General features: G+C 47.9%; 2 protein-coding genes across 5 annotated transcripts; one reads left to right on the top strand and one right to left on the bottom strand.

The window, feature by feature from the left end:
- LOC125957216 (sensory neuron membrane protein 2) lies at positions 1-24,435 on the bottom strand. Of its 4 annotated transcripts, none has more exons than XM_049689764.1 (10): positions 24,374-24,435; positions 22,809-23,386; positions 11,857-12,014; positions 11,621-11,768; positions 10,700-10,834; positions 8,518-8,772; positions 8,219-8,448; positions 7,943-8,142; positions 944-1,062; positions 1-853 (listed from the first exon to the last, which is right to left on the bottom strand). In XM_049689764.1, exons 2-10 carry the CDS (start codon positions 22,917-22,919, stop codon positions 494-496), a joined length of 1,716 nt encoding a protein of 571 aa, XP_049545721.1. In that variant the 5' UTR covers positions 22,920-23,386; positions 24,374-24,435; the 3' UTR covers positions 1-493. The 4 variants fall into 4 exon arrangements, with proteins under 4 accessions (XP_049545721.1, XP_049545719.1, XP_049545720.1 ...); XM_049689762.1 differs by having other exon boundaries at positions 24,268-24,434; XM_049689763.1 differs by having other exon boundaries at positions 24,297-24,434.
- On the top strand, positions 3,001-6,358 carry LOC125957203 (uncharacterized). Its single transcript, XM_049689731.1, has one exon. The coding sequence runs from the start codon at positions 3,189-3,191 to the stop codon at positions 6,141-6,143; it is 2,955 nt and encodes a 984-aa protein (XP_049545688.1). The 5' UTR covers positions 3,001-3,188; the 3' UTR covers positions 6,144-6,358.
- Positions 24,436-25,802: the final 1,367 nt, after the last annotated feature.

The raw sequence follows: 25,802 nt of genomic DNA, 5'->3' as shown, positions 1-25,802 counted from the left end.
GTAATAATGATTGATTTATTTTTTCCTCTTGTGCTTACAATAATCCACCTACGGATAGATCACATTCAGTAATATGGTAGGAAAAAACAATAAATGATCGTCTTGTTGGTACGCAAATGTTAACAAAAATAGTACGAATAGCTATTTCCAGAGCACAATTCTCCTCTTACCTTACGTAGCCCGTTCGTAAATGGACGGAATCAGTTTTTGACTCAGTTGGGTTTTTGGGAAGCGCGCGTTTTGTCTCATTCACACACCATCGCTGTCATACGATCGCCATACATCCGGATACCCTGCACTCATACACCCCCACGCCCCTCGGCCCCTTCCTACCCCGCCAAACATTCACATTCTTCGTGACGCACGCAATCACGCAATTGGCACCTCGGATATGGTCCCTCACGACAATAGTACACTGCCGGCACTGCACTGCCGACTGCGGCCACTTTGCCAGCATGATACCTTAATCCATGCTGAGCATCGTGAGCGATGGTCATTTGTTGACCGCCGTCGAAAGGCTGGCCGCACTTGTGGTCGCCGTCACGGCAGGACTCACCGTCCGGTCGCCGTCACCGCGGCATCGTTTCACAAAGAACACGATCGGTAGCAGCGTGGCCAGCAGGAGCCCCACACCGATCAGCACCCACTGCACGATGTCCAGCAGACTGAGCACCTTCATCAGGCTATCGTCGATCAGCTTCACCATGTCCTCGTTGAGCGCGATGCCTTCGTCGATCCAGATGACCGGAAACAGGGTCGGCTGTAACCGATCCGTCAGCTTGATCGCATCGATTCGCCGGAGAAACATGTTAAACTGTACCCGTTTGCCTCCGTTCAGCGGTGTTCCGGTGTACTGCAGCGACGGGAACCGGAAAGGACAACAGGATTAAGCATTGAGAGGCACACAGCACACAGACAAGGCGCGAATGGTGACGCGACTTACCGGTTCTACATCCACGAAGATTTGATGACGCTCCGGGTCCGGGTCCAAACCATCGATCAGTGCCGTATACTCCTCGGCTGCACCGAGCATATGGGGAAGTGTTAGCACAACCGGTGCATCTGCAACGAATGGTAGACATCGGGAATGCATAAAGTAGATGATTAATCGCTCGTTTGGATCGGTATTGAACGTGGGGAGGTGATTTAGCTATCGTTTCCTGGGAGGCATCCATTCATAATGGTAATAAAACATCTTAAGCTGAGGCGCCATTCTACTCAAACAGCTCCACTAAATGTTCTAGTCACTCGGTCATGGTCGTAAAGGCTTCGAAGGTGCGGTTAAAATTGTTCGATTCATGGCAAAACACTTCATGAAGTTTAGAGTTTATGTTCATGTGTTTTTTACTGCTTTTTGCCGATAACCTCGTCAAATAATTAACATAACCGACCGCTAGTTACGTCTTACCTAAGCGCTATATGATGCCCTTTTTCGTATCAGATATTCTGGGACTTAATTAACACTGACCTATTACTTTCAAATAGGTCAGTGTTAATTAATGTCAGTGTAAGTGAAGATGCAATTATTCTTCAACACAGTTTGTACTTCAAGATCCCAATCCCATATATCCCAAATATTGACTAAATTTGCAATGGGCAATGAATACATCGAAATCACATTGCCGTCAACGGTTTATATGTAAAAATATATACTGATGTTCAATGCTAGTATCCCAAGTTCTGAGCTTTCATTCCTTAAACTCTGTTAGAATAATAACTTTTGTAACGTGTCCCCTATTGAGCATCAATTAGAAATGAAATGAGGAAAAGAGGGTTTAAAATGGTTTGACATTGAAAAGTAAAAAGGTTTGTTTCAAATCTACAGTATGACAAAAAAGTTTATCCACCCCTAGATGTTCGTCTTGTTTAAATATTACACATCACCTCCATCGTTTGCAATAAAACAATCCTATCATCTTTACATTCAATAATAATGTAATTTTTTTTTCTCCGCATTTCAACAATGCACTTGATTGCTTTTATCTCAGTTGCATCTTTTGAGACCCTATCGATGGCTTTGTCGCCAAAATTAATGGAGTCAGGTACCAAAGTTACTAGACAACTATTACTAGACAATTCATTAATAGTTATTTTTCAAAAAGTAAAAAGCAAAATGAAGAAAAATAAAAAAAAATTGATACGTAATTTTCAATTTTTTGACAAAGCTTTTCGGAGAAAATAGCCAAAATGTAAACTTCTTGCAGCGGTGAATAAACTTTTTTGTCATTCTGTATTTTCAACTCTTTCGTTTGCAAATAACCTTCACACAGCATAACTAAAAAACCTCATCATTTAATCGTGTTTTAAACTGATAATGTCAATGTTCGATTGATTACCCTACCCTAGTGCTAGTGCGAGCACTATTCAAACAACGTTTAATAGCCTTACCACACTCTAAATCAATTGGCTCCATGTATACGATCGTCCATTGTCACGCCATTCGATCGATCGTTTATCAGCCCTATAAACAATTCGCAGAGAAACCATCCAATTCCCGAATGAAAAAAAAACTATATGAAAGAGCATTGCTCGATCCTCCATCAAAGCACTGATTTATCTCCATCATTAAACCGTTATTTGTCGTGCTCGCGGATCCTTCAACGACCACGACGGCTTGCGACCGAAGGGTTGTCGATACTCAAAATTGTGACATAAACACTGCCAAACGACCCTTCCCGGCCATCCCGGAGTGTGACATTAATCACGCCTTGGCTACTGCTGGTAGCAGTCAGAGGAGATCCATCGCCATAGCAACGCGCTGAACCGATTCTCTCAACCCACCGCTCCCCCCAAAAAGGATCATCGAAAAGCGGGCGCGACGTCGATGGCGTCATGCGGACTGGACCGCACCACCAACGAACGCCGTTTCTCTCGATCTCGTCGATCCGCGATACCCAATGCCCGATGAGATAAACCGAACGACGACGCTGCAGAGCAACTCGACTGCGTGATGGCGGCATGGCATGGCATGCTTCGTCTCCATCTCGTTCAGTTGTTGCTGCGCGGCCGTTTTTACCGGTCGTGATCACGGTCGCCTCGCTGGTGGTGCGTGCGTGCGTGCGTTTGTGTTTGTTTTCACGGCAGTGGTGTTGGTAGTTGATCGATGGTCTTGCTCTTGTTCCTGCCTAACCCCCCCAAACCATGAGTGATTCGCGAATCGTGCCCAGCAGCAGCAGCAACAGGTTGTTATGATGCTCGTGTACGAGATGCCGGTGCTGCAGACGATCGTAGCGATCGTGTGGATTGTCGCGGGTGTCGATGGTACTCAACCGTTGTCCCGGTGTGAGGTGGCTCGCGAGTTAACGCTTCAGCATGTCCCGGAGGAGCAGATAGGTGATTGGTTGTGTATCGCGGAACATGGCGCCGGTTACAGCCGATCGGTCGCTAATCTACGCTTCAAGCGCTTCGGTGGCAGTGGCTATTATGGGTTGTTTCAGATCAGCGATCGATACGCCTGCACCCGGTACGGTTCGATCTGTGGTCTCGAGACATGCGAGGCGCTACTGGACGACGAGCTGGAGGACGATATCGAATGTATGCTCAAGATTCATGCTGCGTACGCCCGGGAGCTGGGCGATGGATTCGCTGCCTGGCCTATCCACAAGACGGCCTGCCGGGGTGAGGGACTGGCGTGGCGCAGAACCGTCCCCTACGCCGACTGTCTGAACGAGGAGGTCGTACGGGTGCAGGCGTACTTTAAGCGTAAGCGGGCCAAGGGAAAGAAGACGGCTAACCTTGCCCTTGCGCCTCCACCATCGGCCACCGGTAAGGTGTACGAGCGCTGTGAATTGGCCTTGGAGTTGCGCGATCGGCATCGAATGCCGATGGAGCAAATAGCGACCTGGGTGTGCATCGCGTACCACGAAAGTCGCTTCAATACGTCCGCCGAGGGAAGATTAAACGCGGACGGTAGTGGCGATCATGGACTGTTCCAGATTAGTGACATCTACTGGTGCTCCACGGATACGGGCCGACCGGCGGCGAAAGCATGCCGGGTAACGTGTGACGCCATGCGTGATAACGACATCGAGGACGATATCCGGTGCATTCGGATGATCTACGATGAGCATCAGCGGATTTCGGGCGATGGTTTCACTGCCTGGACCGTGTATCGACCGTATTGTGCCGGGCGGGAGGATAGCTTCGTGCATAACTGCTTCACTGCTGCCGCGGGCGACATCCAACATCCAACTACGGCCATCAGGCCACGGCCTGGCATTGTCGCTCCGGTGGTACCGACAAGATCACGTACACCAGCGCACACCGGGCATACGTACGGAAAGGTGTACGATCGGTGTGAGCTGGCAAATGATCTGTTACACAAGTTCCACTTTCCACGGGATCAAATAGCGACCTGGGTGTGCATCGCGTACCACGAAAGTCGCTTTAACACGTCCGCCGAGGGCAGATTGAATGCGGATGGAAGTGGTGATCATGGGTTGTTCCAGATTAGTGACATTTATTGGTGCTCACCACCGGGTCAAGGCTGGGCTTGCGGTGTATCCTGTGACGCACTGAAGGACTCGGACATTAGCGATGATGTGCGGTGTGTCCGGACGATCTACGAGGAGCATCAACGGCTTTCGGGTGATGGATTCACCGCTTGGTCTGTTTACAAACCGTACTGTGGTGTTGACCGAACGGAGGAGTTCGTCCGGGGATGCTTTGGTGAAGATGCGCCTGGAGCAACGCAATCAACGGTTTTGCCTCGTCCAGCGATCACTGCGCCAGCGTCTCGACCGGCTGCAAGAGACCGGCCAGTGACCTCACTGCCCGGACGGGTGTTTGATCGCTGTGAGCTTGCGCAAGAGTTGCACCTACGCCAAGGACTTCCACTCGATGAAGCGGCTACCTGGTTGTGCATTGCCAAGTATCAATCCAACTTCAACTCTTCGGCCATCGGGTACGGTCCCGACGGGGTCCAGTATCATGGTATGTTCCAGCTAAGCGACGAGTATTGGTGTTCACCTCCGGGGCGTGGTTGGGTTTGTGGTGTTACGTGCGAACGGCTCCGGGATGGGGATCTGACCGATGATCTGGCCTGTATGCGTCACATCTTCGAGGAGCATCAACGCATTTCGGGCGATGGTTATAATGCCTGGGCTGCCTATCAACCGCATTGCAAGGGACGAGCTACGGCGCTGCTCGAGGGATGTTTTGAAGAAGGTGAGAACGCCATCATTCCCACACCACCGACTACTCGACGGCCAATTGCACCGCCCAAAAATGGACCCCGGGGGAAGATCTATCAACGGTGCGAGCTGGCTCAGGAGCTGTACTATCGTCATGGATTACCGTACGATCAGATCGCTACCTGGGTGTGCATTGCGCACCGGGAGTCGAACTACAACGTATCGGCCATTGGCCGACTGAATGCGGATGGTAGCGAGGATCACGGGTTGTTCCAGATCAGTGACATCTACTGGTGCTCTCCACCGGGGAAGGGTTGGGTGTGTGGGTTGCCGTGTTCCGATCTCGAGGATAATGATCTGACCGACGATATCGAGTGTATGCGAACGATCTACGAAGAGCATACGCGGCTCTCGGGCGATGGTTTCAATGCCTGGGCCGTCTATCGACCGTACTGTAAGGGTCGTTCGGATCACTACATTGAAGGATGCTTCCCGGAGGCCACCACCACCATCGATGAGGAGCCATTGACCACCAGCAGAATCATCACCGATCAAACGACGAACCAACGTACCGTTACTACCACGGCAAGGTCATGGACAACGTCGCAACGACTCACGACGGCATCGACTGCAGCCCGAACACGCAGCACCACTCGTCGTTGGACGAGCAGCACCACCACACCACCGCCAACCACCAGCATCATACCGGAAATAGGCACCCGAAAACAATCGGAAACGACAACGATACCACCTGCCACTACCACTACTACTGCTGCTGCTGCTGCTGGTAAGATGACCAAGTCGACTACGAGTTTGTACGAGTTCTATCTTCATCACTTTGGACGGCGACCGACCATCACCACTGCCAAGCCGGTGTACACCTTCAAACCGTTCGCCTCGCGTCTCCGGGCATCACCGGGCACCACAAGTGCCACGAACACCGCAACACTGCCCCCAGTAACGACCACTCGCTATCGAGAGGACTTTAATCGATGGTTTCAGGGTGCGTAAGGGAATGGGTTCTATGGGTACTATCTTAAGCAAGGTTTCTAATAAAACTTTTATCAAGTACTTCTCCTAACAACCAGCTAGCTGCTCACGATATTGTATTATTATGCGACATGAGAGCCAATCAGTTGCTTTGAGAAATGCGTCATTAACTCCACGTGAGTTTAGTTAAATGGAGATCCATTTGAGCTTCTTTATACTTGTTGGAGGAGTGCGAAACAACGAAAAAATAAGTTACGACTTTCGTGGCTTCTTATGGGATTGTACAAGTCGTAACAGCCACGGATGGTGCAGCGTAACGTTAGAGAACCAGAAACTCAGTATAAACACAACGTAGCAAAAGTATTGGTACATGGTTTCTGATCTGTATGGAATTGAAAATGTTAAAAAAATGTAAAAGGCTCTCAGACATTCCAAATAGACAGGAATAATAGGGGTGAAGTAGTAATAGATACCATTTTACTTAAATTATTAATTCAAAACAGCTGATCTTCTATAGAACAGATTCCATTACAACACTAACGCGAAACCAAGCGTATCTTTCCGCCATTAGTGTTCCCAAAAGTATTCCAAGCTCTTCCGCTTTACGGCAGACGAATTATTTGCATATTATGACTTCTTTCGGTGCCGGGAATATTCTTGGGAAGTTGTGGGAATTCCCTCTTCCGAATCTCCGCACCGTAGCAAGTGATCGTCACCAAATGTCTCATCTCACATTACGGCAGGACGTCGGCTAGCCGGTTTTTTTTTTGAAGAAACTGAAAGCGTCTCACCGTATCGTGCACAGCATGTGGTTAAAAGATCGTTTTGGTATCAAAATACTGAAACCATCCATCAAGATGGAACCAACATTTTCGGTTTTGCCGTTTCAACCATAATCTCCCTCGCCATCATGATACGGAGTGGAAGCTGAAGATTGTAGTCGCAGTAACCTTTGACATTTAGCACGACGTATCGATCAAGCTAAACCAAGCGGGATCATTAATATCATCCCACATTACTCATGATGGTGGCAAAACTGCTTGGCCGGCTTGAGGCCGTTGGGAACCTATTTGCACAACAAACACTTACGTTTTCGATAAACAAAGCCACCGGCGGCTTTGGGGTTGCGTTGTGTTACGCAGTTCCACTCCCACGGCCATAGTTAATGGCGCATTAAAGACCGTCCCGTCCCTAGAGATGCGTGAGAGAAGCTTCCCTGATTGCAATCCGATTAGTGAGTCACAGCGGCAGTGCGGCTTGGAATTTTCTTATCGATCTCCCGTTCTCTTCTTGCCCTCCCCCGGGGCAACTTGTCGATCAAGTTTGAGACGAGCTTGAGCACATGATCACACGATTGACGTCTTATCTTGTTTACTGTTGCTAATGCTGTTTATAAAACCATAAAACATCTGTTAGTACGAGCAAAACCCGTTAGAACAGTACAGCGTAGTTAACCAGTTTCACAGGTTTCCACCGGGCTGGGCTTATCGGTCAAGCTTTATTAGCACCCGATGCTCATCGTATGCTCATCTATATCGTCTCACATCACATAGCAACCAAACAAAGAAGCGCGGTTTTGCCGATGGCTCGCGGCTTTGTTTCGCAAGTTGTGGCCAGTCCCGAAACTTGGGGTGAGGCTTTGTCCCACAAAACGTTCTTAGGAGAGATTCGTCCGGCTGATCGTAACAGCTCAATCAGGATTATCTGCGCTCATCGTTTGCATAGTTTACGATCTGCAAACTTGCTGTTCGCGTGATCAATGAAGCAATAAATTCCCTACAAAAGCTACATGCTATTTCACACTCGCTCATTCTACTCACCGAAGCAGTTGGATAGATCGAGCGCACCCCGGTACAGGCAACCGTTGGATTTGACGATCGATTTTGGAATTTTGTTCACGCAATAGCAATCATTGCCGTACTGTGGGCCGATTTCGTTCACAAAATTGTTGTCGATCTCGTACCGTAGCGCAGGAATTCCCTCGTACGACGACGTACCCGATAGTTTGATATCAACCGTTCTGTAATGAAACGAAGGACATTCTAATTATAATAACCGTGCTTATGTAGGAGTGCCACGGCGGGTCTTTTACTAACCGGCATATATCCGTGCTGAAGATAGTCATCTTTTCGATTTCTTTTCGGAACGGAGGATACCCCGAACCATCGGTGCCGTGGATCTTGTTGCAACGTGAAGATGGTCCAGTGCTTCGGTTGTTCCAAACGTCCAATGAAGTCCTTCCATTCCACAGTTCGATCATCTGCGTCCGGGCCGGATCCTTGATACCCGTATTGATGGTAAACATTCCATCGTCGGTCATATTTTTCTAAAAACCGGAACAGGTTAAACCATGAATGATCTACACGTCGGTTACACCTTATTCGTTGCTACTTACATGGCTGAAGAAGGAAAACCGCAAGCTACCATCCGGCATAGTGCGGATCGTTTTGGTATTTCGCTTCTCGATCTCCTTGCAGATGGCTTTCGCAATACCGATCACGTTCACGCAGAACGGGACGCCATCGAACAGGAACTGCTTCGGTGTCGTCCGCAGGAACATCGTATCCGGTCGGCCAAAGATGCGGTTCAGCTCAACGTTGATCAGTCGTAAGCTATCGTACGTTTCATCTTCAGCGATTTGCAAAATAGACTACGAGAAATCCCGATCGAGCATACGGAAATCATTTCACAAATGAAGCAAAACGAGTTGAACAGGGTATTATCAAAACGAAATCGGTCCAAGGGTTTGCAACAATCGGTACCGGTAGTGGCGTGCAGAAGAGAAAATTGAAGAAAAACAAAATCAAAAATTCGAATGATGGAATGGCAAACATGAACTACGATATGCGCGATCATGATGATGATGATGATAAAATGTATGGATGTAAATAGCATGAATTATGTTTTGGTGCAGGAGCCGATCGATTATCCACAAAATGTTAGCCCGTTATCCTTTGATTAGTTTCCAATTTTGTGCATTTGTGAAGGAATGGTGTTGAACAGTTTGTCCACGACACGCTGATGGTTAGTATATTAGTGAGTTAATTGGGTGAATCAATGGACGGATCTAATGGTCTAACAAATGCGGTCTTAAGTCTAAGGAGGAAAGGATCATATAGGGATTAAGGAGAATAGGAATCGGGATGTGGATCGGTACTCGTACACTGGTGACAGATGGATGACAATATAAGACGAAATTGCAGAGAAATGGAACTGTATTCGTGTAATGCGATCGTGACGTGATGAGCGGACGAACAACCTTCAAATGATCCTTTCATTATGATAACCTCAGATGCCCCCATCTGTGGCATGCAGAGACACCATTCGCCACTTTGCACAGACACTGTGCTGACCGAAACAAGTTTTGCGACTTATTCCTGCGCCCACCCCTCGACACCTGTCCTGGCGCCATTCCGCTTGACATTTGCTAAACGAGAACGGGCCAACGTTCCATTTATAATTCCTCTTGCCAGCCCCACTTACCGGAGAAGACAGGAAGATAAGAATAGCGGTCTGGGTGGTTTAAAAATAACATTCCAATGGAATCACACGATGGTCAGGGACGCTTAAAAAACACGACAGAAGCCCGATAGTCTTAAGACAGTTGAGCGTAAAAAACATTAATGTATCGCTTGGTGTCGACCGGCCGCGGTGGTCGTGAGTGTATTGCGGGCTTTGGCCGTTCATCACAAGTTCGTCCGGTGGTCGGATGGTATTGGTCGAATATGGTCCCAATTGTGGTAATGTGGAAGGGAAATGTTTTCCTGCAGATGGGGCACACTAACGATCGAAATGTGAATGCATCATGAGCAGAGACGAGATTGATCGGGATATGGAATGATGGATAGGGATAGGACTAGGATACGAAACCAATACAGACCGCCACCAGCTACGAACCGCGATGGATTATGCACAAATGAAAGGCCACACAAAACACACACACAGACACACACACACACCACAGGTGGCAAACATGGCCCCAAAACATCACACAAAACACCAAACACAAAGAGACACTTGATGATGATCACTTGAAGCCAGCAAAATGAAGAGATGTCATGGCATGAAAAGGTAGTGCATCCGGTGGTTCCTATGGTGATGCCTCTCCCAATGATCGCATAGTGACACCTCGATAGTACAACCCCGCAACATTTTACGATGACGATGAATGAATGATTTAATGGAGGCAGCAGAAAGAATTAGGAAACGAAAACAAAGGAGCAGATAGAATGAAACAAAAGAAAGAAAGGAAAAAGGGAAAAGAAAAACCAAACTCCGGACCAACTAACACGTGGTAGCACACCTTCGTCCTCTGGCCGGTTCTCCAGATTGTTAGGCTAAACGTGAAGCCACTACACTCACTCGCAAATTAATGACAAAAACTAATGTGGAGCTCAAAGACAAGCTAAGGGGACACGCGTTTGTCATGCGTTTCAATGAGCTGCGCGTGTGATGTTTATGAGAGCGAGAAAGGTCGTGATAGGAGTGAAAAATGGCGTCACGATTGCGCAAACCGGAGCGGGGAGCGGGAAGAAACCCCTTTAAGAAGAGGAAGTTGCGGAACTCGTGGGTATTACTTGGATCGGCGTGGTGCGCTCGATGATCCGTTTAATGACTCGAACAACCGGGATTTTCTCGAGCGTGTTGTTCACGTCGGAACGAAAATTGGTGATCGTTTCCTTTGCTTGGTTATCGATAATTTGTAAAATGCTCTGAAAACAGAAGAAGGATGATATTTCAGAAAACACGAGTGGCCACAACACAGCGACGGACGGACGGAGGTGAAAGAAGTCAACAGATCAGAGGAAGAAAGAAAACCGAGAAAGATTAAGTGCACCGGGGACAGGTAAGTCATGTGAAAGTAAGTGAAGAGGATCCAACAGTCGACGAAAAGGAACAAGTAATTTAAGCTGATAAAAAGTAGAGAGAGAAAAAAACCAGATAAAGAGAGAGAGAGAGAGAGATCGCGCCTCACGAAGAACTTTTACCAAAGAACTTTGTAGCACATCTGTTGCTCCAACACGAACGGAAGTAGTGTACGAGTGTTTGTTTATGGTTCTTGGGGATTTGGGAAAAGGGATGAAGGATTAAGATCCAATTCAGTTATGCTTCGTCTACATTACCAATGCATGTGTGTGTGTATGAGTGTGTGTGTGAGTGTGTATGTGTGATGAGTCAAAAGAAAGTTTCCCGTAAAACGTGTGTATGTGTAGAAAAGTATGTGTCCCGTTTTGGAGTGAGAGCATTCCGATCGCATTGAGTTATTCGCGGTGGCTGCCTGGAAGCTGGTCTGTCAGTTTGTTTGTCTGTCAGTCAATCAGTAGGATCATACTACTCTTTATACAGCGAATCTCGTCCCTCTCCGGTTACTTCTTTGTACAAATGGTCATTTGGTAAGGGATAAGACGCGCGGATAAGACGCGGACTGTGGTTGACGCGCGGATGCTTTGCGTTTGGGTTAGTTGAGCGGTTTGCAGACCTTCTCGCGAGGCACTTACGTTCATGTGCATGTTCAACACCGTCAGCTCATCGTTTTCCGTCAACGGGTAGGACGATTCGGCATCAAACACGTAAATCTGCTGTTGACTGAAATGCACTTTCGACCGATCACGGCTAAATCGGATATTATCCTTTTGGCGGTATTGACTGTGAAGGGAAATGCAGGGTAGCAAGCATGATTATGCTGAACTAATGTGCTCGCGGGTAAGGCGTCCCCTGCGTTAATCATACTTACAAGTAAATGTAGGGTCCCACTTCGACCACCTTTGGTCGACGTCCTTGCATCACCTCGTACGGATTGGTGACGTTGAATATGTAGACCTTGAAGTCAAGCGGCTGTGGTAGAGCCTCCCACCGCTTGAACTGATCCGTCCCTTGGCGTAGCTCTGTGTTCTGGAATGGTGGTGAAAGTGGACAAAGACACGAACGCTAATCAGTGAACGGGTAAGGTCAAGGGAATGTGTTAAAAATCAGAACGCCCAGCTAGTTTCCGCTTTCCATTAGGTTTGGTGCGTGCCCAATTTGGGTCACCACGTGGTCCTGGTTTCCATCGCACCGAACGCACAGCCGAGCAGCAGACGATTATACAAAAGCATTTCTTTAACCCTGACCGCCTTCGACGACGAGGTGAGGAAATGAGAGTTTTCCGTGTCGCCGCTCTATTAAACTGTTTCCAGCAGGTCGCATCGCTATCGATTAGATTACTGGTTCCGATGGTCTATCGAGCATGACGAGTGTAATAACATGTGGTGGCAATTGGGGAGGACCCTTTCGCGTTTTGTGTGGCGTCGTTGATTCACATCACCGTGTCTGGTGTGAGAGGGGCCCAAGAAATTTTGAGTCCTTTATTATGTTTCGGATAGATTATGTGTTTTTGCGGTAATTTAAAATTTATAATTAATTAATTCAATATTATTGAACAGAAATAAAGTGAAAATGAAGTTTGTAAACCTTTTTAAGACATTTTTAAAAAATTTTTTAGCTAAAAAGCGTTTTTAAGGGAAAACGTTACGTTACGTTACGGTAACGGATTCTACTAGGCTATTATAATTTGCCTGAATGTCTGCAATTTGTGGAATGCGAATTGCATACGCACAGGCGAACTATTATGCTCTTCTCGCTCACTCTTTCGTGAAGGGCAGGAAATCAAAAACCGTTACCGTAACGTAACGTAACGTAACGAAAACCCTCTAAATTCGTTTTTAGCAAAAAAGTGTTAAAAAATGGTGTGTACTTGGCCTAATAATCTCGCAGAGATAATTTCTAAAGTACCCATGCCCAGGAAGGAGCTGAGTTAGGTGAAAGCCCCTGTTCCATGATTCCACCACCTCTAGTGACCGCTTAATTTTGGACAGTTCTAATTGCCGACTTAATTGCCGCTTTTCTTAAGGACTGCCTGCAAACCGCCTTCATGACCATATCATCGGCAAAGGCGGCAACCAAAGTTCCAATAAGCAGCCACAGGGCCCCATCGTACATTATGTTCCAGCGTGTTGGCTCCAGAACGGAGTCTCGTGATACAACTTTGGACCGCCACAATGACTATGAGTCGCTTTGCAGATGTTTAGCGCGGCACACTAGGCCCTCTAATCCTTTTTATCGCCGAAGCAACCTTTATGAAAGAATAAAAGTCATCAAATAATGCACACAAAAGCGAGAAAATTATTAAATTGATATAAACAAAATTATCTAAAACGGGGTAGGGTCCTAATGAATAAGTTTTAACATTTTTCCATCAACGTTTTCTCTCAATGACTTTTCATTTGTATTCTGCGAAAGTTTTACATCGATCGAAGAAGTTCAAAGTTTTTTTCATGAGCACGAGAAGATATCACGTTTTTTTTACAAAAAAATCGATGGCGTACCGGGGGTGCTAATCAACTAAAATACCAAAGTAAAATATTCAAGAACTTTCCGAGTGGAAACATGTTCTTGGCCGGCCATATGAGTGTGATAAAGGCCGCTAAAGCATACAAACGGTTACAGCAAGTAGAATGCAAAATAATATAAAAGAACGAAAAGGAGAATGAATATTAAGAGCATAGAAAATAATACCGAAACTCTTGATTTTTGCGTTATTGTTGGTTTTAGTAATATAAGTTTTGCGATGAAACCGTTTAATAATATTGTGGTCATCTTTTTGATAATTTAAAGCGAAATGAGCATACAACGATCAAAAACCCTGTCGATACTGGAATATCTCTTCAAACCATTTCGATTCGACCGAAATCTAAATAGTCAACGGTAAAACAATATTCCGGACAGTAGCAGCAAAGTTTCAAGTACTTCATAGTACAAGAAATCACTTAGAAGCCTCATTTGGTAGCAACGAAACAAACCAACGCTTTCAATTATTTACGTTCACGGTGAACACGCTTTTGCTTAGAAATGCTGTCTGGAGATAAGATTCTTATCACTGATGTGATCCTTTGTACCGGGTGTAATCACATGAATATTGAATGCGGAACTAGTTGCGTGAGTTGATGCTCACCGAGCTCAAATATAATTAACAATAATCTCACTTTTCCCGTGATAGTAATCTTCTTTAGTAACGCTAAAGGTATTCCACGCGAGCACTCTATACGAGTCGTTCTTCGAGTCACACTTTATCTTCATCGAATGGATCATAAAAAATGTATGGAAATTGGTATCCCTCGGCCCCTTCTCGCCTGGTGGTGGTGTATTACAACGTTTTACGCAATTGAAGTGCGGTCAGCCACTTAACTGCCGGTAAATATCGGGATGGTGTTTGCACAAATCACCATGATGTTTCCTACCGAAAACGTGTTTGACGTAGTTCGTTTGAGGGGTGTCGTTCGATCGGTAAACATGTCCATAATGACCACTAAGATGCCTAGCTCATAGATTAGCAGTAAAGATCAGAAGAGTCAACCTCTAAAAGATTGAAGAGTAAAACTATAAAATATAGTCGCTTTTCGATCGACGGTTTCATTCCGACAGATTTTCTCAAGCCAACCACGTGCATTCAACCGATGATTCGAGCGAGACGACAAGATGGTGCTAAATGCAGTCAGGCACCTAGCACTTGATCGATGATTAGTTAACATTACATGTTGTTCCGCGTTATGTTCCATTACACGTTGCAGTCGAAAACAACATGAAACTTGACTCCTCTTTGGATTGTCACTGGGAGAAGGGCATTGGTTTTCGTTCACGTACATACCAATAACCCACGAAGTAGTTGATGCTCTGTACTTTCAAAATTCCCAAATAAATCAGGGACATTCACGACTTTCGCTTTTTGGTTTATTTGGAACAGGTTCGTCGGTGGCTTCGTAGTGCCATTGTGCGACGAATCCAGTAAACAGATCGATCCCGATAAAGAATTGCTTTAAGCCATTTACCATACTGCCACGAACATTTATCAAACTATTGTACTATTCCCTTGACATCAGATGTTAGATGTTACTTTGTTGTGAATGAAATCAACAAAGGCGATCGAATGGTGGCTTTCTCCCATTCTGCACCACACAAAAGGAATCAATGAAATGTGTGTTGAGCGGCGCCAGCTTCCGAATTTGTCAATCAAGCTGGAGGATTAGCAAACGAGAAAAGCACTTCATTGCTCTTTCGCCTCTTATTGCTTCTTCGATTTCGTTTCCTGTGTTTCCGAGGCTGATAACCAGCACCACCAGCACCGGTTACCACATCCGTTGGCGCGTTGGAAGAGGTGGTTGTTACGCGCCTGATTGCACCAGCTTAGAGTGAGAGTTGCGATCCCGTCGGCTGGGAAAGTCGAGTGCCCGTGGACCAGCGAGCGGCAGGGAAATTGACCACTTTGCTCCTCTTCATCCACCGCTGACCGTTTCCTTACCTCCGTGGTGAGGAAACGCGTGAGGGCCACTGCCTGGTGGCACTGCCTGGAACACACTCGATCAAACCGAGGGCGCAAAATTACCCCATCGTGAACTCCTGGAATGGCACCTCGAGTACTATAGGCTCGCAGGCCAAGGAAAGTTAAGTTTTTCGTGCCATTATTTTCTCTTCGCATCCGCCGCGGCACCGGATTTCACGACAATCCGGGACCGGGACAGTCACGGTACTTTTGAACGCTTTGTACTCAAAGTCCGCAAGCAAATCTCTTGCAGCGTCCAGCAGCATCGGTTCCGTGGAAGCTTGACTGACTCGGCATATAAATCGATGAAAGACTTTTGCCAGCCACCGGCGGTACTAGCAACACTCGTAATAGGACACCTGCACCATTGTGTGACGCTTTCTTTTCTCGATAAAAGAGGACAACGCTGATCTGCGAGATACGAAAATTAATCAAGCATATAGCAAACCCCATTTTCATCGCATTTGGCACGTGCCATGTTATATGTAGAGTAACGGATCGATACTAGCCTGTAAAATGATTTGGTATGCACATAACTCAATGATCAACGGATAGGTATCGGAGCGAGGTTACCACATTCATCATCGCGCTTAGTCAAAGGTATCTCTATCTATTACACCTGCGTGTGTGGTTTCCCGTGCGTTCCGCGCGGATTACAGGTCAATTTATAAAATGTTTAAAACTGATTGGCGTGGAAAGTTCCTACTGCGGATGATCTCATCTGCCCTGCACCCTGTACTGCACTTTGCACGATCAACACTAGCGTACGTTAATTGTTTCTATGCGCTTCTAAGATGATCTCTTTTTCTCACGAATTGTAACGGAACAGGATGTGATGTAAGGTTCACAGGTTGGAACGCCTTTGCGAGGGAATACTCGTGGAGTATATTCCCTATTTCAACAAATTGTATTAAAATGTATCAATCCACTTTCCGTGGTTATTCTGTGCTTCGAATGCACGATCGATCGAAAGTAGAAAGAAAGCCACTCAATCATGCTTTCAGCTGCTGCTCAATCACAAGAGATATTCAAATTCCGGATCGCATATTAATTTATTCCTTTTTCCCTATTTACTATCCGCCATCCAGGTGGTCGAATTCCAAGTGGTGTTGATCTATTCGGGTTGGGTCGAACCGGTTAGTATGCCGCTAGTAAGAAACGCCCGGGAATAACCATCTTCCAAGCAAGTCCGCCCTGGCCATGGTTTGTGTCGCGAATAGAAAGTTTACTGTACCGCGATTCCGCGATCATCGAACACGATCGGTGTGTTGTTGAGTTATTCCCGAGAATGATTGACACGCAACACACCACTTGAAACTACAAGCACATGAGTGTGAACCTGTGGCTGTCTGTGTGTCTGTGTGTGTGTGTGTTTTTGAAGAAAAATATTGAAGAAACGAAAGAAAAAGAAATGAAAAATGTGAAAGAAATATTCATGAATTTGGCAGCCACGAAATGCTAACGATGCCACGCGAAACCGATTAGGCCAATCATGTTGCAGCGATGCTCGCTGAGGATAGCACACACCTCACAAAGCATTAAGCACCGGTTGGCTCCCCCTCCCTGTTATTGGGCTGGTGGGAGGCTGGTGTGTGACCGTTTGACCGTGATCGTTGTCGTCGTTGTCGCCGTCGTCGTCGTCGTTGTCGCCGTCGTCGTCGTCGGTTAGTCTTTTGAATTTATGTCGCCGCGGTGCAGCTTTGGAACTTCAAAAACAGTCAAAACCAATTGGTATTCCTCAACGGGCAAACCGGTCAAGGTTTACGGTGGCAAAGGCATAACGCACCCGCCGAGGGGGTGGAGATCGATACACTAATGCTGTCACGTCCGTCACTCCGGTTGCGTCTTGGTGGTTTCCACCGATCGGCGTTGTGGCAATGTGCGATTGTTCACGTTTTATCGCAAGGAGCATACACACACTCACGCGGTCGCGGACTTAGTAGCGGTCTCAATTCAGCACACAAAGTCATGCGAAAGAATCGTCGGTGGGCTCGAAGGCATGCGGTTAAGGCTGTGGCTCGACGATCAGAAGCGACAATAAAACAATCGACGACACATAAACACACACAGTCCGTGGCTTGCACCGGACGAACGCTTGGAAAGTATATATGCGGTGTGTTTAAGGCGACGACGATGATCGCATTGTGCAACCTCAGCAGTAGCAGCAACAGTAGAAGCAGCAGCAGTTCGTTTGTTTGTTTCATTTCGGCGACCCAAATGTCCTCTTCTGTGCCTCTGTGGAGGTCTTACTTCGTGTGAATCCGAAGCGCGTAACCGCCAGGGGGCTGAGGCCAACACCGTTGATGCATAAATCCTGGAACGCCAGCACGCCGCGGCGCGGTCTAAATCGGTTTTAATCGTCCAGTGCAATGGTCATTTCAATTTATTTCAGTTCTTTACAGTACACCCCAAGCGGTGGGGAAGGCAATTTGTTCCGTTTAGTCACCGTATCTCGAGCTCCCGATGACGTGAGCATTTTGCTGCTCGGAGACGGAAACAGTACACGGCGGCTGGAGTCGAATTCACTTCTTTTAATAGTCAATTGTGTGATGTTATGAGCTTAAGGAAATCTTAAGAAACGGAAAGTCGAGTCCACGACGATACAAAGATGTTGATGTAAACAAAACATCATTATACCAAACGGGTGGCAACGGGTTTAGGGTTGCTTTGGGAAACCCGCCCCCTGACACAATCACAGCACAACGACGCACTGCAAAAGCCAATGCTGCTGCTGCTGATGATGATGACCACCATCCATGATCGAGATCGTACTTTGCAGATACGGTCGATACGGCAGCAAAAGGCAGTCTGCAGCGGCAGTTTCGTGGTTTCGCAAAGCGACATCATCGTCTCATGACTGCGGAATGACAATATATGGCCGATGGTGGCCAGAAATCAACCGAGAATTAAGTAACCGTCGGTTGCCTGGTGACCGGAGTAGGTTCTTTCCCTCCGTTAATATATCGGTCGTGTGCGTCAAGTGTATTGAACCTGGCTCAAGATCAGACGCAGGAGTTACGCAACGGATCGCAGGTTGATTTACGTCGCCCAGAATCTCCTCTTCGTCCACATTGTGTGTACTTTCGATTTATGTGTAAGTCTGCGGTGCTAGGAGTGCCACAAGTTTGAAGGTACTTGCCAGCCAAAGCTCAGTGCAAATCACTCAATGCAGTACATAGTGGCAGAACAACTTTTCCTTTTTTCGAGCTCCTCTCTCTGCTGAGCTGGTTGGTAATCATGGAGTACAACATTAATGCGACCGAGGCATTGTTGAACATTCTTCTTGCTAAAAATTGAAAGCAACGAAAGGAAAGGGTTCGTGTCTTGCACATTTGTTCGGGGTTCGCGGTCCAGGCGTTGAAGTCTTTTGTTTGCTTTGGTGTCGCATCTGGCGATGCTTTATTGCAAAATTGATGCAAACGCCTTTGGCATTAGCATAGTTTTGCAGAAATTTATTCAACCTTTAATTATCATTGATGATGGTGCACAAAGACATTCTCGATTGTGCAATCATTTATCATGCTGGAAGAATAAATCGCTCATCGTCGAGAGAAACAAAGGCAATAGCGTTTAGATTGATATCCGCATCTCGCTTCGCACCGCATTCAATTGCCACATTTTCTTTCTCTCCGCGCCAGCTGGCGCTTGCCGCAGCGATCATCAAGGGCAGCGCCCCTTCTTTTGTTGATCTAGCGCGGCATCGACAATCAATCGTCGATCCCCGCGGACGCCGGAAACGCAACAACTCGCACCTTAATCTCGGCGAAGCACTGCCTCACCAACACATCGCGGCGAGTGTTGTTGAACCATTTTACTTACGGGAACGCGAAGAAAATAAACTTCAGCATGATTCATGAAACGGGACCGACGCGCTGGGTGCGGTCTTTGAGTGTTGGCTGCTGGTCGAAAGAGGCTTAACATATGGTCAGGTCAATGGCCCCAAGGGGTAGTAGATGGGTGATGCGGGCCTTTTGTTTGTGAAATGAGTTCACCCAGAGACGGTTTGCGTTCGGTTTGAAAGGGATTACCACGACGCACGTCGTGATGATTGATCATTGATTTTTAGGTCACCCAAAAACCTTTCGAGAGGACGCAATCGGTCTCACAAAATCGACTACAAATTGACGCACTCTGTAGAATGGCGTCTGGCCAAACGGAACATCGTTTCCATGTTAAATGCAACAACGAAAAAAAAATACGGTCTCGATAATTGCTCTCTTTAGTAGCAAATTACTATTTCCATTTCAACTCGCGTCACTCCGCATACCATTCTTTATAGAAGGTCTGGCAAGGTTAAGGTCGAGGCCCCGTACGGTCCGTACTTGGCCGTGATGTGATCATAAAGCCGATGCTTTAATTGCTACCATCCATCTCGACGTCACCGTCAGTTGTTTTGCGCACTTTAGAGCAACGAGACAAATTACAGTTTCCTGGGAATAGTAGATCGAATGCATCAGAGACCACAACAACAAACAACCGAGCAGCCGAGGTAAAAAAAAGTGTCACGATGATCTTGAACTGCGGCGAGTGGGATGTCAATCAGCAATGCAAAGTAATCACAAACCACCGTTCGACCTGCATACTGTAGCGGAAGCGAACTTGAACTTTGGCCGCCAACGCAAACGTCCCGGGAAGACACTCGCTCTGAATCGGTTGCATTGTACTCCGCGACTTTCGAGAGACAGAAACTTCTCCTTCGACCGAGTCATAAAGCAACGTTAGAAAGATCACTACGTGGCCTACGCCTTGATCCGGCGGAGAAGGCGGAAAGTACGCACCATGAACAATGTTATCCCTTCACCGTCCCCTCTTGGTGCGCCCCACCTTCGATAGCTTTCGGGAACCGTGAACCTTCGCATGAATTGGCGCGAATCTCCCTAAAAAAAACCTCTTTTTGACGGAAGTGACATCTCGAATTCCACTAATCATCAGTGCTCAGTGCTCATTGCGCCCTAGAGACTGATCGATGATCACCGGGAACATCGGGTTCAAGGGTAAGGTCTAGCGGTGACTGGAGACAATCGCGTCGACGTATCATTGACGTCAACGGCAACAAAAGGCGGAAGACAGCGAACGGCGCTAGAGATCAACGATCAACAGAGATTGAATCCTCGATTCAAAGGGCGAGAAGCGTTTTTCAACTCCCCCGGCAGATCACGCGCGGCGGTGTGACTCATCGATTGTTACGCAACGGGATGTCGATGTGGAACGAAAAAAAAACAAAGAATGAGTCCCCGATGTATTTACTTGTGTGATATTTCGCGCTTCCCTTACTCGGGACTCGGGAATCGGGCAAGAAAGCCGACTAAGTAAACAGAAACCTCAATCGTCCAACTGGGAACACACGCGTGTGCTGGTAAGAATTGAAAGAGCACACACAACGAGAGCTTCAACAGTTGGTCCCAAACTAAAGCCGCTAAAGATGCGAAAGGTTTGACTTATGGCGCCGGGAGTGCTTGTGCTCGGTATAAAGCAGCAAAAAAATTCGTCGTGAATTTCGTTTTTGCTGCTCCGGAGTAATATGAACCATGAGCGTGTTACAGAAGCCAACCACACACACACACGTCGGGGGTTTTCGCGCTGGATAGAAGCCGCTTTCGCGCAGTCATCGATGCCATAATAATTGAATATTGACCGGGAATGACGTCGGCGGCGTTACGTAAAGCCCTTCTGTTGAGCCGCACGGACGAGATGAGCCTCTTAAATCCACTCCGAAAAAGGGTACCGCGCGTACGATGCACGAGAGCCCTCTAGCCTCTCGCCGCCATCATCGTCCAGTTTGCACGTCGGTCACGAGCCCGTGGCCCGAAATTAAACAGTGGAAGCGCAGGGGCCCGATCGCGCAATCTGGTCGCCGCCAGACGGTATCGAAAGTGGAGCCATCTTCTTCTCTTCTTCCCCTCCTAATGTGTGTGTGTGTGTGAGTGTCCCCAAAAAATATGGTCCCAAAACGCAGCGAAACGACCGAGCGAAGCCGGCTTCTTTGGTCGTTCGATCGGATTTTTCGATTCGAGTTCGAAGGATCGACGACCTATCTTGTGGCCATAGTGGCCCGGGGCTGTTATGTAAACGTGCTCACATGCCCTGCGTTTGTATATGTGTGCGCTTGTGCGTCGGATCGCATCATTAGTAGCGAGGCTCGAGATCGGTCGAGATTTCTATGCTTCGGTGCGATACGAACCTGAACGAAGCTGCTGCGGTATCTTTGTGTAGCGATCGTCCGGGCCCGGTTTCACCGGTACGCTAATGAACCATTTAGCCCGGAACCATGCAGTCCATAGCGTAGGTGGCGTGGGAGTACCGAGCGATCAAGATCGTGACGCGATCGCACTCCACACACGCGGATAATTTGACGGAGCAAACAGGGATGACCAGAGGGGGAGACCTCCACCCCCCGGGGGGCTCTGGCTCTCGGGGGTTTCTGGTAGATCTTGTTTTGCAGTAAGGGCACGAACGTGCCGGAAATGACCACCAGTACTCCCTCCCCCGCCGGGTATCTGATGTCAAATGACAAGTACAGCCGTGGGGCCAACTGGGTCCAGTGAAACCGCCCGGTACAGGTGCGACAACAAAAGCAGGAAGCTAGTGTACCAGTACTCGTCGAAGCCTAGCGAGGCCAACCTCCGGGGGCTGGGCTGGACTGGGTTGGTGCGGGATGTTTTCATTTTGTTATGGTTGTGTGGATGGGAGGGGAGGGAAAATTATTATTTTTTGTTGCTTTCCACCAACAAACCGAAACCATCCATCCATCTATCCGTCTGTCACCAACCAACAACAGCAACGCAACAGCAACAGCAACGGGAACGACATTCGAAGCCGAGCATGATGACATCGTTCAAAAATGAGCATATTAATGGGCACTCGATACGGGGGGTGGTGTGGGCCACAGTGAAGAGAGGTCTATGCAAATTATCTATGCTAAGCGGTTGGAGTTTTTCGGTCACTCGACACCGTGTCACCGAGGAGAACACAGGACCGAGTGAAGGAGAGAGGAGCAAAAGAAGGAAGAAAAAAATACGCCACACGATGATGACGGTGATGATGAAGAGGGCTGTCCGGTGATCAGAGATCATCATCAGGAATGCAGGAGAGTGTTGAAATCGAGGATCGTCGTGCGCGTCACGAATCGTGGAGTTTTGTGAAACGTGGTTCATCAAGTGCATAAAAGGCAAGGTTGAATCATAACCGCAACGGGAACGGTCTCACTGGACTCATATCTAGGTCACTGTGGAACCTGTCATTGTGAAGCAGCGGTTTCAAACACCATCTTGTGCACAAAACGATCGGCGATCTTGCACCGAACGAACGCGAACCAACCTCGTAGCACTTACCTCGATCACTTTCTCGTGTACGGCCCGGGGAAAGACGACCCAGCCGAGCAGGGCGCCGGATGCGGCCATCATCGCACCGATACCGGCCCAGATCAGCGTCCATTGCACCATCGTGCACTAGCAGCGTCGTCGTCGATGCAGCCACCACTGGATGCAATCCTGTCGGCGATGATGTGACGACGATCGACGGACGGTAACGCAAACGACGGCCGGTTTGGTTTGGACTGAATTTTATATCTAGCAAAGATACTGCACCACCTCTGCTCCACCTGTCACCTCCACCGCACCACTCCTCTCACTTTCCTCACTCACGTCACACGTTCACTCTCGGTTGACGATGCCGTCGTTCCTTAGAGCGACTGCGGCACTACTTTCAACACTTGCTACTTGTAGAAGCAGCAGAAGGAGGACAGACGGGCTTAACACTCGCGAGACGCACGCACACATACACATACACACGCACTGAGCACACGATTTGCACAATCCTGGTGAGATTCCTTTCTCATTGCACGAAGCCAGACTGCAGACTACTCACTCCTCAGATCTTACGCGCTTCATTGCATCCACTTGGTACTTGGCTAGAAAAGAGGGAAACCATTTAATTGAAAGGAGAAAGATACATACAGCATCCAAAATCACGAAAACGAATCGAATTTCCGTTAATTCAAACGGTCAACAATAATGGTTTAAGAGTTGTCGCGTGTGTTGCTGCAGCACGAACCGCGCATTCACTGTCGTGTATAAAGGAGACCGAGAGAGAGGGGTGGAGGTCCCCAAAAATGGAATGCAGCACAAGCGCCCTGTCGCAAGCAATCGTTTTGGGACCCAGCCCCACCGCCCCAAAAACATTTCGCTTTCGCGATCCGTTACGATCGAAAGCCTCTAGCAATCAGTGCAATTCGTCGGATTCAACGGAGAAGTTGATATACCGCCGGATGTTGTGTGTGTGTGTGTGTGTGTATGACGCGATGAGGACGAGGACGAATCCACATCAACGGCAACGTTGGACGCTTTCCGTTAATGAATAATTCGTTCGCACATTTCCTAGTTTCTAGCGCCGGCCGTCTGTTGTTGTCGCACGATTACACACGGAACAAGGACACCCCCGGCCAGGTGGAGGGGGTAGAGCTTCCTCGCTAAAGAGGAATGTAGAGTTCAATTGACAAGGCAGTGGGTGGTTTAAAGGGGGCCGCACGAGATACACAGAGAGAGGGAGAGAATGGTTTGTTAGAAACACTAGCGGCACACGAGATTTGATGCAAAAGGCCGCCACCGGACGGTGCAGCAAGGGGCCGGTTTTTGATCGTAATAACCACTTCGGACACTTCTCGGACGGTCCGGTCGAATCTATCCAACAACGTGTTTTTCCCCACCCACTCAACCACCCACCACACATAGACACACGCGATGAAAAACGTTGATCGCAGGTGTTCACGAAGCGGAGGGCCCTAGATCTTACGCCGTATCTTGGTACACAAACACACACACACAAGGCACACGAGAAGAAGCTGGACAAATCAAAGCTTGGGCCGTTTTTCTGAGGTCGGAACGTTGGTCGAAGGAACCTTCGCGCGGTTGTGTGTTCGCGCTGTCCGCGGATTTGTAGGTCAATCGCGGTCCGCGTCCGTTGAGCAACTGTGAGGCGGCAACCGAACCGAGTCGGCCACCGCGGCACTAGCTCGGAGCCAGCGCATGTGTTTTGTTTACCCCCCCAGCGTGGAGCCATCGTGGTCGTCGTCGTCGTCATCGTCGACATCGTGGTCGTTGTGGTCATAGTAGCCGCTGAGTGTTCAGTAGCAGCCGAACACCGCGGCGGTAGCGCAACCTTCAAGGCTTCCTTCGTTGGCGACGGTCGCTTCGGTTGCTTCGGTTTGTTGTGGTACTACAACCGACAGTTCAATCCGCTAGATCCGTCTCTCGTGATAAGTACCGAAGTGGCCGCCCACGGGGATGTGGAGCAGAAGGGGGGCCACTGTACTGCACGATTCGTGTTTAGATTTGCTCCGGTTTTTTTTTTGTTTATTTTCCTCTTTTTGCAGCGTCAGTACGATTCTTGGTACCGCCGGTCACGTGTTTTCTTCGTGTTTCCACTCTCTAGCACCGCGGCGTGCGTTACACTTAGCTACAGAGAGAAAGGGAGAGTGGGCCGCGAAATTCCACGAAAGGATCGCTGAGCGAAAGCTTATCTTGCGGGGAGCTTTTCTCTGAGTGGCCGCTGCGGTCGTTGAGATTCACGTGGTTTCTATTTTTACAATTAGTAATCCGACCGGTGTGATCCTCAGATGTAGCTAGTATTTTTAGTTCGATGCAGCTTTTAATAGCTGACCTCCTGTTATGACGACCACGGTGCCGGTAAGTGATCCGGAAGATAAAGATTTCTGCTGCTGCTGCTGCTGCTGCTGCTGCTGCTGTTCTGCTCCAACGTACCACCCCTCGTTAGCAAAGTGTCCTTTGGTTGACACCTCAAGACAATGTATGTCATTTGGGAACCGGAAACTAGCCGTGTGCTTCCGTGTTCCGTGTTGCTGATATTTTCCTCCCATTTCCAAAATCACGATAAGCCACTTGGCGAGGTTTTCCACTTCGTTGAAAGCTTAAAATGGTCCAACGCTAAACGTTGCTGCTGCTGCTACTACCTACTGTTGAGTTGGTGGTTCTTGAATGAATGTTCCGCCTCGGTGAGCGCGGGGATGTGTGTGACCCTGCGCAAGGGTACGCGCTACACTTACGCACAAAGTCAGGTGGCCTTCAGGGTGGTATGGAGTTAGGAAAAGACCTCTCTACAGCTGCACTCAAGTCGTGCCGTGGTTCATTGTGCTGGCCCAAGCGTAAAATCTGGGTCTTTCTCCTGCAGGTTCGCGTGTGCATTGGGTTGCAAGGAAGGCGCAGGTTGAAGAAGGATATTCGGTTATGTTCGGTTTTGAATGTATTGAAGAAAGAAAGAAAAATAATTATCATCGATTTCATTATTGCTAATTAATTGGGAATTTGATT

This window comes from Anopheles darlingi, chromosome 3, assembly GCF_943734745.1.
Source record: "Anopheles darlingi chromosome 3, idAnoDarlMG_H_01, whole genome shotgun sequence".
NCBI lineage: Eukaryota > Metazoa > Arthropoda > Insecta > Diptera > Culicidae > Anopheles > Anopheles darlingi.
This window is presented reverse-complemented; position numbering and strand designations above follow the sequence as displayed.

What these genes read in the sequence shown, in the direction of transcription:
- LOC125957216 (XM_049689764.1), bottom strand. Translation starts at nt 22,919, where the DNA reads ATGGTGCAATGGACGCTGATCTGGGCCGGTATCGGTGCGATGATGGCC. An exon ending in GGTTTTCCTTCTTCAGCCAT is followed by an intron (nt 8,449 to 8,517) that starts GTAAGTAGCAAC and finishes TCCGGTTTTTAG; the next exon opens with AAAAATATGACCGACGATGG. An exon ending in TCTTCGTGGATGTAGAACCG is followed by an intron (nt 854 to 943) that starts GTAAGTCGCGTC and finishes CCGTCGCTGCAG; the next exon opens with TACACCGGAACACCGCTGAA.
- LOC125957203 (XM_049689731.1), top strand. Translation starts at nt 3,189, where the DNA reads ATGATGCTCGTGTACGAGATGCCGGTGCTGCAGACGATCGTAGCGATC.